Consider the following 14,187-nt stretch of genomic DNA (forward strand, 5'->3'; position numbering starts at 1 on the left):
GCTGAACTGGCAGGACTCGGGAGCACTGCTGGCTCAACTGATCAGGGATAACTTCCCCTGACGCGATCATCTTATGGCTGCTACGGCCCTACTTTGGGGTCCTGTGGCAGCATAGAAAGGTGGCTGAAATCTAAGCTAGGGTTTTCTGGGCCTACATTTCAGCCACCTATCCTGGCTGAATCAGGTGTGATTCTGTAACCGGCGCTGTCGAGTGGATTGACCCACGATTGGCAGCTGCCGACATAGGAGCCGGTTACAGAATCAGGCCCTAAATGACAATGAAAACTGCAGTTTATCAAATTGTTTATTGTTTCATATTTATTCATTGATAAAATGTATAAAAATAAATATCTCTTCCTGATATACTAGAATTGTGTTTACTGTGGAATATTTAGGGGAAAAACTCTCTACTAAAGATGACTTTACATATTACTGCTTTTCAGAAAGTAACCTTTCACCGAAACTAATGAGTCCTCCAACTCCTGCAATGTATAAATACCGACCAGCGTTCAGTGCAAACCCCAAAATTCAGTATCATGCTACAGTTGAACAGGTGAGTCAGTAACCAGGCCTGTGCCCTGCACCTGCTGTACCTCTCTTTGGCCTCCCTTGTACCTCCTACTGTAAATCAGCAGGTTTGGAGTTCTGTAGAGTTCTGAGAGGGAAGATTATCACTTCAGCACAGTTAGGCCTGCTCTTAATATGGTCTCAGTAATAACATATTTTAAAGTTTTTCTGCCTGATTTCACAGCATATTTTCAAAGTTGCTCTCAGTGCTTGAGCCTAAATACTTCATCTTTCTCACATCTCTGGTCCGGTTTTAATTTTGTTTCAGATTCCTGCATTGGAGGGGCATAAGGAAGGAGCTGGAATGGAAGAGGCCTGCAGGGGCACTGACTATCAGTCTGAGCCCAACTTGGATGTTCCCGATTACAGAAAGAGCTCTCTTCACAAGACCTATCAATCCTCACCTCTCCAGCTGGATTCACTAGCCGTTAACTCTCGATCGCTAAGCCTGAAGTCAGCAAGCAGACGAGGAACAGAGAAGGTCCCGCTACATGTCCTGAAATCAGATGGGGCAGCCTCCACACCATACAAGAGCATTTTTTCCCCCAGTGCCTTGTCAAACAGGAATGGGAGTTTATCTTATGACAGTTTGCTAAATCCTTTGTCTCCTTCCATGGGGCGATGTATAGCCCAGAGTGGTACAAGCTCTGTAGGATATCATTCACCATACTTGTCTGCTAAAATGTGCCACTTTAGAGGCAGTGAGCTACAGCGCCAGCCGGTGCAGAGGTTTAGCCCAGCGCTGAGGAGAGCAGCCTCGCACCAGCGAGACCCGTCACCGGTGCGCTATGACAACCTTTCTAAAACCATCATGGCATCCATTCAGGAGAGGAAGGAGATGGAGGAACGGGAAAAGCTGTTGCACTCTCATACAGAGTCAGTGTTAGCGAACTCTGGGGCATATGAGGCTCCAAGTACTTACAGCCTTCAGCAGGTCAGCACTCTGTCTGAAGACTCACGTAGCATGGTCATGAGGTACGGATCTAGAGACAGTTTGCTGGCTGCCACCAGCTTTAGCACAAGGAACCCTATAGTGCAGTCCTCGATGTCTTCACTCTCCAGTGCTATAGCCAGGGCGCCAAGGACTTCCACAAGTTCCTTACAAGCAGATTTAGCTAATAATAATGTCCTGCAGGGCAGGGTGAGCAATGGATCTTACAAGTCACCTAGTCACCAGGTCCCACCATCCCCCACGGGGATACCGAGGTCACCATCGTATGGGGGACAAAAAGCACTTGCATTTCTCAGCACTATGGAGATGGTGGATCCACAGTTAATGGGGACTCAGAGGTAAGGATGGCTATCTGTCTTTAATGTCAAATGCAGCAGTCCAGCTTATTGGGTCATTGTAAGCCAAAGTATTGTCTGTAAAGCACATCAAAGACTGTACAAGCTGCAAGTTTGTTGATTTTCAACACTGATAAAGACCATGACTTATGAATTTGAGGCCTTGAATTTGCTCTGCTGTAGATCTCATTGTGTTGGACCTCAAGAGCGCAATACAAGAGTGGTTCAATGATTCCCCAGCATCAATGGCGTAGTTGAGGGGCAGTGGCGCCCCTCCCAAGCCTTGTTCTCTATCCCACCCTCCCCACCCCGTTCCTTCCTGACTCCCCCTTGCCACGCGTGTGCCCCTCTTCCCTTCCCTCATACTTTTTAATTTTCCAGGAAAGAGCAACAGCACGAACTTGCTGCCTGTGTCATGTTGGCTATCCTTCTGACGTCACTTCCTAGGTTTGGGGCCCAGAAGTAACGTCAGAGAGAGGCAACACAAGCACAAGTTTGTAATGCTGCTCGCACGGGGAAAATGAAAGAGGTATGAGGGAAGGGGCGCTTGGGAAGGGGGGCAGAGAGGAGGACGGGGTGCCTGCGTCCTTTATAAAGACCGTGCCTGGGGCGGACCACACCCCCCTCACTATGCCGGTGCCTAGCAGTGCCGTGCACTGGTTGAATTCCCAAGCCCAAGTTTTGTCTGAACTGGACTGGTTTGATGCTGTTGCAGAGAGAGAATGCGCAGTTCCTGGAATGGCCATAGTTCCATTGAGCAGCCGAATTAGTGGAGCGCACAAACTGGGTTCCAGAAGAATCTGTAATCTGTTGCCTCTGGTTGAGGGCTCTCACTTTAATAGCTAAGTTACATCAATGGTGGGGGGAGATTAAACCAAGATACAAGAACTTAGCTAGTTGCTAATGAAGACTCATGGTGCCATAGCCCCAACAGAGGCTAGTTCCAGTTGAACTGGAAGCCTGAAAGAGCAGGATGAAATTGCCAGGTCAACAGAGAGAAAGCAGATTGTTCCCTCAACTGTGTCACTGTTGAGAAAGATGCGAGGCACAGTAATAAAAGTTCTAATGACACTACAGCCTGTAGAGCCAAGGAATTCTTGGAAGAGGTTATTATAGGAAGGGGAGTAGATTGCAGCCCCTGTTAATTAGGGTATTTGCTATAGGTATATAACTAAAGCTTGGTGTTTTATTGTATTAGAGATCATTAGGAACTGCGAGACCAGTACAGAATTTATTCCCATTGTTCTTTATTATGTGGTCTCTTATTCCTATCCTCCAGGCCTCCTTTTGCATGCAAGTTAACCTTCAGTATACTGATATTTCTCATGTGGGCCATTAACCTACAGTGAGCTAAGTTATAATCTACCAAATGTCACTTGGGCTCAGAATTTATGCTGAGGTTTCTATCTATGTAATAGAAGGCATATCTTACCCCAGCCTCATTTTGATGCTGAATACATCTAAAGATGGGTAATATACATCCCCCTCCATATTTGTGGGGGTCAGGAGCAAAGCCAGCCTGCGAATCCCAAAAAATTGTGAATAACTATAGGGCCAACTCTGATCCACCCCCGCCTCCCAGACCTCTCCACTGTACTTACTTTTTAAAATCTAGTGGTCTAGCGGTGAAGCAGGGCAGGAACGATCCTCCTACGCTCCTGCCCCGTGCAGAGAAGGGAACAAAAAAGCCATTTTTGTTCCCAGTTGTGCACAGGGCAGGAGCATAGAAAGATTGTTCCTGTCCTGTTTCACCGCTAGACCAAGTTTTAAAAAGTAAGTAAGTGGAGAGTTCTGGGAAGCGGGGGTGGGTCACCCAGATAAAAACCATGAATAACCAAAGTCGTGAGTTCCGAACCCGTGAATATGGAGGGGGATGTGTAGTCAAGCTTGGGTGTTGCTTTGTAGCTGTCTTTACTTCATTAACAAAGTTTATTTTTTCTTGTTTATTTCATTTGTTTTTTGGGATGCAGGGAAGATCTTCAACTGAAGGCACCCCACAGTAAACTTAATGGACAACCAAAAGGGATTTCTCGGCCTGACTGCCGGCTGGGATCAACATCGAGTTCCCAGGGTACCACAGTCAGTCCCTCCCGACACTCCAGTGTTAAGAAAGTGTCGGGGGTTGGTGGAACAACATATGAAATCTCAGTGTGAAAGCATCATTGATGAACTGGAATCATGAAGGGAGGTGTACTATAAGGACCTTGAGGAAGTAACTATACACCTTAATACTTCCTTATTGGGCCAAACAGCTGCCGCCTTATTTCCGAAGTGCATAAATGTACAGCCAATCGGAAACTTCTCTCAGCCTAACTGCTTGGGAAGATGGGCGGTGAGGGAAAGGTAGAAGCCACTTACCAACCACAGCCAGAGATTGTGGTTTCTTTGATGGAACTTAAACAAAATAAGCCATTGTGGTTTTGTCTGTCACAGTGTCCCATAGACGTTGTGCTGTAATGGAAAAAAAAAAAAAAAAGAAAACAAAATTGATTTAACCAGGAGTGGGGGGCTGTTCCTACCAGGCTTCATGGCAAGGGTTTCCTGGGGGACAGTTCACAAGATCGCAATCCAAGTAACCATGGAATTTGCAGTCCATGGTTACAGAGAAGCTTCCTTTGACACCACATGTTGTGTGTTCTCATTAGGGGAGTGATGACCCCTCTAGAAAAGTCATTGTGTCCTGTGAAAATGCGGTGTGCCTGTCCATCTCATACGCTGGCTGTCCCATAGCTCTGTGTGAGATTGTTAATTACATGTGCGTGTGCATGTATGTTCCTGCGTGTACTGCTGCATGAATTGGTGAAGTCAATGTGGTACCACGCTGAATGTTTAAGGATTCTTGTAAGTTTGCCTCTGTACTGTTTATTTTTATTGAAAGCTTTACTTGTCGGAAAGGAGTTCCTGAAATGGGTGTGCAATACAGTGAAAAGGCATGGTTGTTTTGGTCAGCCAGTTAGATGTCTGGATTGGCTGAATGCGACATGCCTCCTTCTTGTGCACACTGTCTCAGCATTGCAATCAGTCCATTCCAGCTTTTAATTTCTCTACATGACTGAAAGCAAAACCCTTCTCAGAGTGGGAATATTTCAAAAGGTACCTTGGTAAAGAACATGGTCAGTCCTATTTAATCAAATCATCATTTTTGATGTTCATTAATCTGTGTTCATGGCGACAGCAATGTTTGGGAGAGAGAGTTAGAAATGGTGACTGAATGTCACTTGTGAGACCAGAGGCAGCATACTAGAATCGGGTCAAGGTTATTTGCACCTTTCCCACCGACATGACTACTATGGCAGCTAAATCCCTACTTAAAAGTTTTTAAGTTTGATGGAGTTTTCCCTTTGCATTCTTGGTTACAACATGATTTCTTTTGACAACCCAACCATGCTAACCATCAATGAATGTTCTTCTCTTCCTTTTAGAACGTAGATAGAAGCAGGGCAGATAAATACACATTTAGGTTACGTTGTTGAAAGATTGCTTGACTGCTTTTGTAGATGTGTCTCTGCCCTGAATGCATCTCATGTTTTTCTGCAGGTTTGGGTCTTGTTTTGTATTTTGTTTTTACTATTTTATATAAATCTCATCTTTGAAATTTGATGTTTCTTTGCTCCTCACTATAATTATTTTTTTTTTCTTTTTGTCTGGTAGCCAGGGGAATTAAGCAGCACCATCCCAAGCCCAAGAATTTAATTGAAATTCTATAAATGGGTTGTTGGCATTTGCTTTGCTAGCTCTGCTGTGGACCTGGTCTGATATTTCAGGCGTGGGTTTAGGCCCTGTCTGGCATGTTGCTGGAGAGTTAACCAAAGAGTAAGTCCAGGTTTGGCTGTAAAGAGCCCCATCCAAGTCCAGTTGTCTTCGTGGTATCTCTCTTAAAAGTGCGGTTGAGTTCACAGAGTTTTTATTGTCTGGTTTGCTGGCAGTTTGTTGCTCTTTTGGTAGTGCATGAGGTATGCCCACACTGGCTTGGCACATCAATTCTGTTGCAATTAGTGATTGATCCAATTTGCTGAGATGTACCTCTGCGTTTTAAAGAGAATGCATGTGTATGTGTGCGAGAATGACTGCTGTTGAAGGGAAAGGGTTAACATCCACAACCATCTGCCCCTTTTCTGAGACCTTTTGTCGTTATACAAAATAGCCTCCGAGTCCACAATTGGCGAGACCGGAGAGCGGTCATCTGTTGTGCGCTCAGACTCGTCACAGATCTTTCACACAGTGAACGAAGGGGATCCCGCTGCACACCTCAATGTTACCTTCATTCCTTAACATTATGCTTCATCGATGATGGACCCTCTTTGACATCGTGTGGCTCAAATTAATACTGAGGGGTTCATAACAGTTGAGTCATTGAAACAGAAGATCACATGAAATCTCAGAAGCCATGCTTGAAGTTGAATGATATAAAACAAAGACAAGAAGGATGGCTTTCCATAGCACAACCAGTTCCCTGCTAGTTATGGAGTTAGTACTCCACAAACAAACAAAGCAATTTGGTTGTTCAACAATAACCTCACGCTCAAGTGGACAGCATCCTGCTCATGTACCTGTGTTAGTGTTCGGTCCAGCCATAAAATCAACATAAAAAAAATAATAAGAAAGTTACCTTAGACCTCTTCCAGATGGTGATGAGGCTCTGACAGTCTGCACTTTATAAGTTATTGCACTCCTGGAATAACTGGTGAAATACAAGACCTAACAGGACCTTCTGTCTTTTAAAGAAAAGCCTGCTACTTTCTCAGACAGGCACTGCCTTGGTGTCTAACCCTGCTTCAGTCCTTGGTAGATCCTTGACCATATCTTCTGTAGCTTGTAGAGTCAAATGTGCATATAAAGCTATAATAAAGCCTTCATGAGGGCCCATGAAGACTGGGAGCAACAATTTCAAGAGGAAGACACCGTTTCAAGACCACTTCAGCTGTTTTCAGGCTTAACCCTTTAGGTTGTGTAATAATCAAGATTATTCATATAAATAGGTATTTTAAAGAGCCAGAACTCCTTTTTATGAAGGCGTTAATGCAGATTAAGTCAACTTTTAGGTTAAATAATTTTTTATTGTTGAACATAATAAAACAGAAACTGCATACGGGTCAACCAAGCAAGAACAGATCAACAAATAAAACATTTTACATGTTCTCCCCCCCCCTACCCACCCTGTCCCAACCATTTCGCAAGTCAACTTTTAATGCAGTGCACCGAGTGATTTAGAGCAGGTTTCACTGTACTGCACTATCAACTGATCGCTGTTACAAACTCAAAATAACAAGGCATTTTTTTTCATTAAAATCCTACAGTCAGCTCTTGGTCTACTTTAAAAACTAGCTATGAAAGACCATAGATATGACAAGCTATTTGTGCCATTGAGAAAGTGGTCACCCAGAGTGAATTATGACGTTGAAAGGATCAGTGTTTTAATCTAATTTTTTAGATATGTCAATGGCTACATCTTTATAATAATTGCCTTCTATAGTGTTGCTGCTGCATGAACCATAGTAACATTTCTTTTGACCCACTTAGGGCATAAACAATAAGGAAGATCATTCAATATGTGCATATCATGGTTCCGAAACATCAAAAGACCACTAACACGTTAACAGCATCATCGGAGGTGTGCCTTATGGTTACTAACAAACTAGAGAACTACTTATTTGGTCTTTTTTAATGCAGGTTTTTCCTTGGTTCAGAAGATTTAAACTTGTGTACTGCCAGCATCTCAGCTGTAAAATATGTTTACCTTTTCCAGTGGGTGTTGGAAATGGAGACGACGCTGATGTGTTGAGGGCTTTTGCTAAAAGCACTGAAGGAGCAGAAATTCTTAGCTGTAAGGTCCACATATGCTAAGGGTTGCCGTCTATACTTTTGTCTGTGTAAAATAAGCTTAGTGCATCACACGTTCAGAGTAAGGACAAGCGAGGGAGGTCCTTGGAGCTGGTGATAGTCAACTGCAATTCTCGAGTGCTGGTGGCCATAGGGAAAAAAAAGCATACAAATTAACTCGGTGCCATTAACCGTATGTAAATGCATTATATGTACTCATTGTGGATACCGAGGGAATCAAAACAATAGGAAGCATTTGGGTATCACCATTCTTTAACATTTGCTGACTATATGAGGCATTTAGCGTGAAGGACAAGGGCTAGAAAGTGGAGCTAGTTTTGAGGGTGGCATAGAGTAGGACTGACATAGGGTGGCATAGGGTGGCATAGAGTGACATAGGGTGGCATAGAGTGACAGGGTGGCATAGAGTGAAGGACTGACAAAGGGCAGGAGAAGAGCAGTCCCTTCGCAGGGGGGGGGGGGGTTATTTTATAAGCGGCATGTGGAACAGTAGTTTAGATATGCAAGTAAGCACTTAGAAAATGACCCTGCTATAAAGGTAGGTGCTGGGATTATTTAGTGCCTACTTTTCTGCAGTATAAAGACAGTTCTATAAACTGGTGCTAACAGTTGCATACCCATTACAAGTAAATGTTTCGAATTCTAGCACTTATGGGCATATGTGTGCACCTGCCTGCCTAAGTGCTTTTCTGCATATACCCACATAACTTACATAGGATGTATATGCAATGGGTACGGAGCGTGGGCAGAACACAGGCAGGGCTCCCACTTAACATACGTAACTTACAGAAAACTATAAGTTAATGGAACCTAGTCACTTAGGTTCTGTTACAGTAGGCTCGTACTGCAGTGGCCTCAGTGGCTTAAGTTGACTTACCTGTTTATAGAATTACCTGCATTATATGCATAGGGATTTCCAAGGGTGGCGATCGGATGGGTAGGCACATAGAAGCACCAGATCTTACCCGTGTGTGCGTGCGTGCGTGCGTGCACACACGTCCTGCCTCAGAGCAGGTGTATCGTCTTAGCATGCTGTTTTATGAATGAGCATTTACTAAATAGGTCACATCTGCCCTTCCTGCCTGGGCATACGTTATGAAATTACTCTTCCAAATACAGCAAGTGTGCATGTCGCTAGACTTTTAGTGACTTTGGACCATTAGAGGTATACAATGTATACTGCTCAGCACAACTCAGTGCATGAACATCCCTTCTTCGTCGGTCCATATTATAAATGTGAATCATTTTGAAAAACTAATTTATAACTGGATTTCTCAAGCACTGATCTTTAAAGACGCATCGGGGGTGTTAGGTGCCGACACAAATTCATGTTTAGCCCTAACCGGGCTATTTCAAGACAAGTTTCCCTCTGTAGTAGTTCTATCAATCACCTTACAAAGTGCTCATTTGCTGTATTTGGGAGATTGATGAGAGTGCATATATTTGAAGAAAAATACTAAGTCTGGCGCTTCTTGCACTATCTTATGAAATTACTCTTTACAGAATAATTGTAATATAAAAGGGTGCCTAGGTAAATAAAGGAACATAGGGACACATGTATTGTGCCTTTTTAAAATAAAGGCAACATTTGTGCCTTCATAGAATTTTCTTCCCCAAAAGCTTCCACACAAAGTTAGGTTACAAAATGCATGCATCAGGGTTGGACCCCACAGTTTTATAAATGCCTATTTAAATGTGGAAAACATTTCTCTACATACTAAAGTCACTTATAAAATGACCACCTTAGTGTTCCAGCATTTTTGAGCTTTTATTCTGTCCTTGAAACGTAGTCAGACTGAAAGGGAAGCAGTCACATGGGTTAGAGAAAGTCGGGAAGGGACTGTAGTGATTTGTTCTCAAGTCCGAGCTATCTTCTTCATCCACCGGTTCCTAGTCCTCCTTCTATCTCCAGATCACTCTATCTCCTCTGCTTTAGTTTCTGAAATTGTTTCTACCCCAGCTCCCTCTCACTAGTGCTCAACCAGACCTTTCATCTTCAACTCCACCTACCTCTCAACTCAATAACATAGCATCTTTGCCTATCCAAAGCAACTTTCCCCTTTTTTCCCAGTACTGTCCCTTATTGTTCATGGTCTATGCCCCTAGATCCCTTCTTATTCTTTGTGGCCATACAAATGGTACCCTCAACAGTACTATGCTCCGATAACTGCCTATCCATGTTAGAGGGTAATATTAGCAATCCACCTCCAGGTTACCAAGACTTTGGTTCAGCCTAGGGCTTATCCTAAAGTCATTGGCATGGGAATTAGAATAGCAGATCTGGAGTAACAATGCACTAAAAATACAGTTAGCTCCCTCACAGCAGAGCACAAAGTTTTAAGAAAAGGACATTGCAATGCATTCAATATTAGCTTAGAGCAGGGCTTACAACCCAGTCCTCAGGATTTGCATATAATGGAGGGTACCGCATGCAAATCTATCTCATGCATATTCATTGTGGGTAGCCTGCCAGGCTAGGTGTGTCGCGAGTAGAGAACTGAATTTCCCTGTCCCATCCCCGTGAGTTTTGTCCCTGTCCCATTCGTATAAGCTCTGCCTTAACTTCACAAGCCTCAAACACTTATGATTTTTAAAGTGTTTGAGGCTTGTGCAGATGAGGACAGAGCTTAGGCATTGGTGGAATGAGGCATTATGACATCACACTCTGAGCTCTAGAATGTTGATACTTAAGATTTTTAAAGTGTTTGAGGCTTGTGCAGATGAGGACAGAGCTTAGGCATTGGTGGAATGAGGCATTATGACATCACAATCTGAGCTCTAGAATGTTGCTACTTAAGATTTTTAAAGTGTTTGAGGCTTGTGCAGATGAGGACAGAGCTTAGGCATTGGTGGAATGAGGCATTATGACATCACAATCTGAGCTCTAGAATGTTGCTACTTAAGATTTTTAAAGTGTTTGAGGCTTGTGCAGATGAGGACAGAGCTTAGGCATTGGTGGAATGAGGCATTATGACATCACAATCTGAGCTCTAGAATGTTGCTACTTAAGATTTTTAAAGTGTTTGAGGCTTGTGCAGATGAGGACAGAGCTTAGGCATTGGTGGAATGAGGCATTATGACATCACAATCTGAGCTCTAGAATGTTGCTACTTAAGATTTTTAAAGTGTTTGAGGCTTGTGCAGATGAGGACAGAGCTTAGGCATTGGTGGAATGAGGCATTATGACATCACAATCTGAGCTCTAGAATGTTGCTACTTATTATTTTAAAGTGTTTGAGGCTTGTGCAGATGAGGACAGAGCTTAGGCATTGGTGGAATGAGGCATTATGACATCACAATCTGAGCTCTAGAATGTTGCTACTTATTATTTTAAAGTGTTTGAGGCTTGTGCAGATGAGGACAGAGCTTGCAGGAATGGGGCAGGAGCAGGAAAAGAATTTGCCGGGACAGGGAAATTGAGTTCCTGCAGGGACCGGGAAAAATGTGTCCCCATGTCTTTCTCTAGTCTAGAGGACCGAGCTGAGAACCCCTGACTTACTGTAGAGAGAGACAGTGGCCTTTAGAGGCAGTGTCACTCTGTGTGCCACTTGTGGTGGGGGGGGGGGGGGACAAAAACCACCACCTTTTTTTTCTTAAAAGAGAGAATGATTAAGCTGCTATGTTTCCATGAAGAAACAGTTTACTTACCTTGTCTTTGTGTTGACTGAATGTTGTAAAACAATCCGATATGTATGTATGCTTGCATCTGAAGAGATACCCGCATACATACAGGCATACAATAATATATCTAGACAGTATTTTACAGCACATGAAGAGAATCAAAGAAGGAACGAAGGTGTCTGTTGGTGCACAAAGCCCTTCTCTTAGCTAAATATGTTTGTCTAGCCAGAGCATTAAAAAAAAAAAAATATGTAAAGGGTCCTGGGGGAGGAAGAAGGGCTATGGAAATGAGAAGAAATGCATTCTACGAGTATTAAAGGGCCCATGAGTGTAAAATATAAATCTGCATGAGTTTATTTAACTGTTAAAGGGAAAACAAATATATTTATTTTCACTTGTATTAAAGCACAGAATGGCTCCTGTTTTTCAGAATCTGTAACACTATCTAAGTAACATATCATGCTAGTTTGCTGTATTTTCCCCCCTTTTTTAAGTTTATAATAATGTTCTCTATTGGTATTTTTTTTTTTTTCATTTATTTCTGGAAATAAATTGTTTTTGTCTACATGTGTCTTATACGTTTCTCATACTGTGCATTCAAAATCTTGTATAATTCTCACCCCAGCTTTTAAAAGTGGATTAGCTACAATGGAACCTAACATGGTAAATATGGATAATGCTGAAAAGATACCAATTTTAACAAAGGGATACATAAACTTTAGGAGATGGGGTTCAGTTCCCCAATAGAGAGATGCAAAGGTTTTTGGAATGGAAAAAAGTTAGTTGGGAATTAAATATTTATCTTTTTAGATAGTTGTAGAGCTAGGGATGCACCATGAAACTAACTGGTAGTAGCTTTAAGACAAATTTAAGAAAAGCATGTTTTCAAACAATAGAAATGAAGCTGTGGAATTTGTTTCTGGTTAATGCGGCCAAGGTGAATAGTACAGGTGAGTTTAACTGAAGATTGGAAAGGAGGCCTGCGGACGGCCACCAGGATGATCTCGGGGCTCAAGGGTCTCTCGTATGAAGAGAGACTGAACAAATTGCAGCTCTATACTCTCGAAGAACGTAGGGAGAGGGGAGACATGATCGAAACATTTAAGTACCTCACGGGACGTGTTGAAGTGGAAGATGATATTTTCTTTCTCAAGGGACCCTCGGCCACAAGAGGGCACCCGCTCAAACTCAGGGGTGGAAAATTTCATGGCGACACCAGAAAGTATTTCTTCACAGAGAGAGTGGTTGATCATTGGAACAAGCTTCCAGTGCAGGTGATCAAGGCAGACAGCGTGCCAGACTTTAAGAATAAATGGGATACCCATGTGGGATCCCTACGAGGGTCAAGATAAGGAAATTGGGTCATTAGGGCATAGACAGGGGGTGGGTAGGCGGAGTGGGAGGACTTGATGGGCTGTGGCCCTTTTCTGCCATCATCTTCTATGTTTCATTTTCTATGTTTCTATGCCACAGTGATTGGTCACTCATAGCATGACCCAAAGTGAATGGATCTCCTCTCTGGAATATCTTGGGTACCGATTCCAGGTGACCTGGACTGGCCACTCTTGGAAACAGAATAGATCACTGGTTATTTTGTGTTTTCTGCTCTTTAGACTAAAGAGGTTAGTGCTCTTCAGCTTGGAAAAGAGACGGCTGAGGGGAGATACGATTGAAGTCTACAAAATTCTGAGTGGCGTAGAATGAAGACAAGTGGACCGATTTTTTTACTGCATCAAGATTTATAAAGACTAGGGAGCACTCGATGAAGTTACTAAATATTTTTTCACTCAGAGAATAGTTAACCTTTTCCTGTCGTAATAAATTTTACGTTACGCTGGTTCCAATCGTAATTATTTTAGCAAAGTTTTGTATTATTCACCGTCATCATTTACGGCTATGGTAAACATAATGTAAATAAGTCACAAGTCTGTAAATTCAAATATTTTGTGTTCCTGGCTCTTTATTAGTCCATACAGACTGTTTATCCATGATGGCAACGACATTTTTGGAATGTCCCGTCATCTGGGACACACGATAGGAAAAGGTTAAGCCCCGGAAATGCGTTGCCAGAGGATGTGGTAAGAACTGTTAATATAGCTGGTTTTATTTTAAAAAAATAAGTTTAGACAAGTTATTGGAGGAAAGGTCCATAGTATGCTGTTGAGACAGACATGGGAGGAGCCACTGTTTGCCCTGGATCGGTGGCATGGACTGCTGCTAATATTTGGGCTTTTGTCAGGTACTTGTGACTTGGATTGGCCTCCGTGAAGACGGGATACTGGACTATTGGACCATTGGCCTGACCCAGTAAGACTATACTGGACCATTGGCCTGACCCAGTAAGGCTTTTCTTATATTCTTATGTTTAATTTAGTGTAGTAATTTGATATAGCACTTTTCATATATAACAAGATTGCCCAAATAGCAGAAATCATAAAAACAGGACAGCACGTATATAAGGACCCAGACATAATAGGGAAGGGAACAGGGAAAGGACAGTTAATATTGTAATTAGTCACTCCGGGGCTGATATGTTAAAATTGCTTGAATTGTAATACAAACACGGATACACGTTAAACCCACGTGGTATCTAATGCAAGTCGCTAATACACATTGACAGCACCATTAATATGCTTAAATTGTCTTAGCATTACAGCAAAATTTATGCTAACAATAGAGCTCATTATCTACTACCACAGTGAAAAATAATTGCACATTTAACCCTTTAATTGGCAGATGGCGACACGGCTGCTTGACGTAACTTGATGTTGAACGAGAGCAACAGTGCCAAATAAAGGGTTAAGATGCAAAATGTGACACAGGAAGGCATACTTGACTTTTCTTGTGCCGCTCTGCATTCATTTATATATT

The 14,187-nt window shown here is 42.6% G+C and overlaps 1 protein-coding gene across 1 annotated transcript in view; it reads left to right on the top strand.

Annotated features, from left to right (window-relative positions):
* ZDHHC8 (zinc finger DHHC-type palmitoyltransferase 8) overlaps positions 1–7,821 on the top strand; it is a 121,188-nt gene extending 113,367 nt beyond the window's left edge. The window contains exons 9-11 of the mRNA XM_033955725.1: positions 444–553; positions 836–1,857; positions 3,825–7,821. Of these exons, the coding sequence (XP_033811616.1) occupies positions 444–553; positions 836–1,857; positions 3,825–4,008 (1,316 nt within the window). The 3' untranslated portion in view covers positions 4,009–7,821. The remainder of the gene's footprint in view (positions 1–443; positions 554–835; positions 1,858–3,824) is intronic.
* The last annotated feature ends 6,366 nt before the right edge of the window (positions 7,822–14,187 follow it).

This window comes from Geotrypetes seraphini, chromosome 8, assembly GCF_902459505.1.
Source record: "Geotrypetes seraphini chromosome 8, aGeoSer1.1, whole genome shotgun sequence".
Lineage (NCBI taxonomy): Eukaryota > Metazoa > Chordata > Amphibia > Gymnophiona > Dermophiidae > Geotrypetes > Geotrypetes seraphini.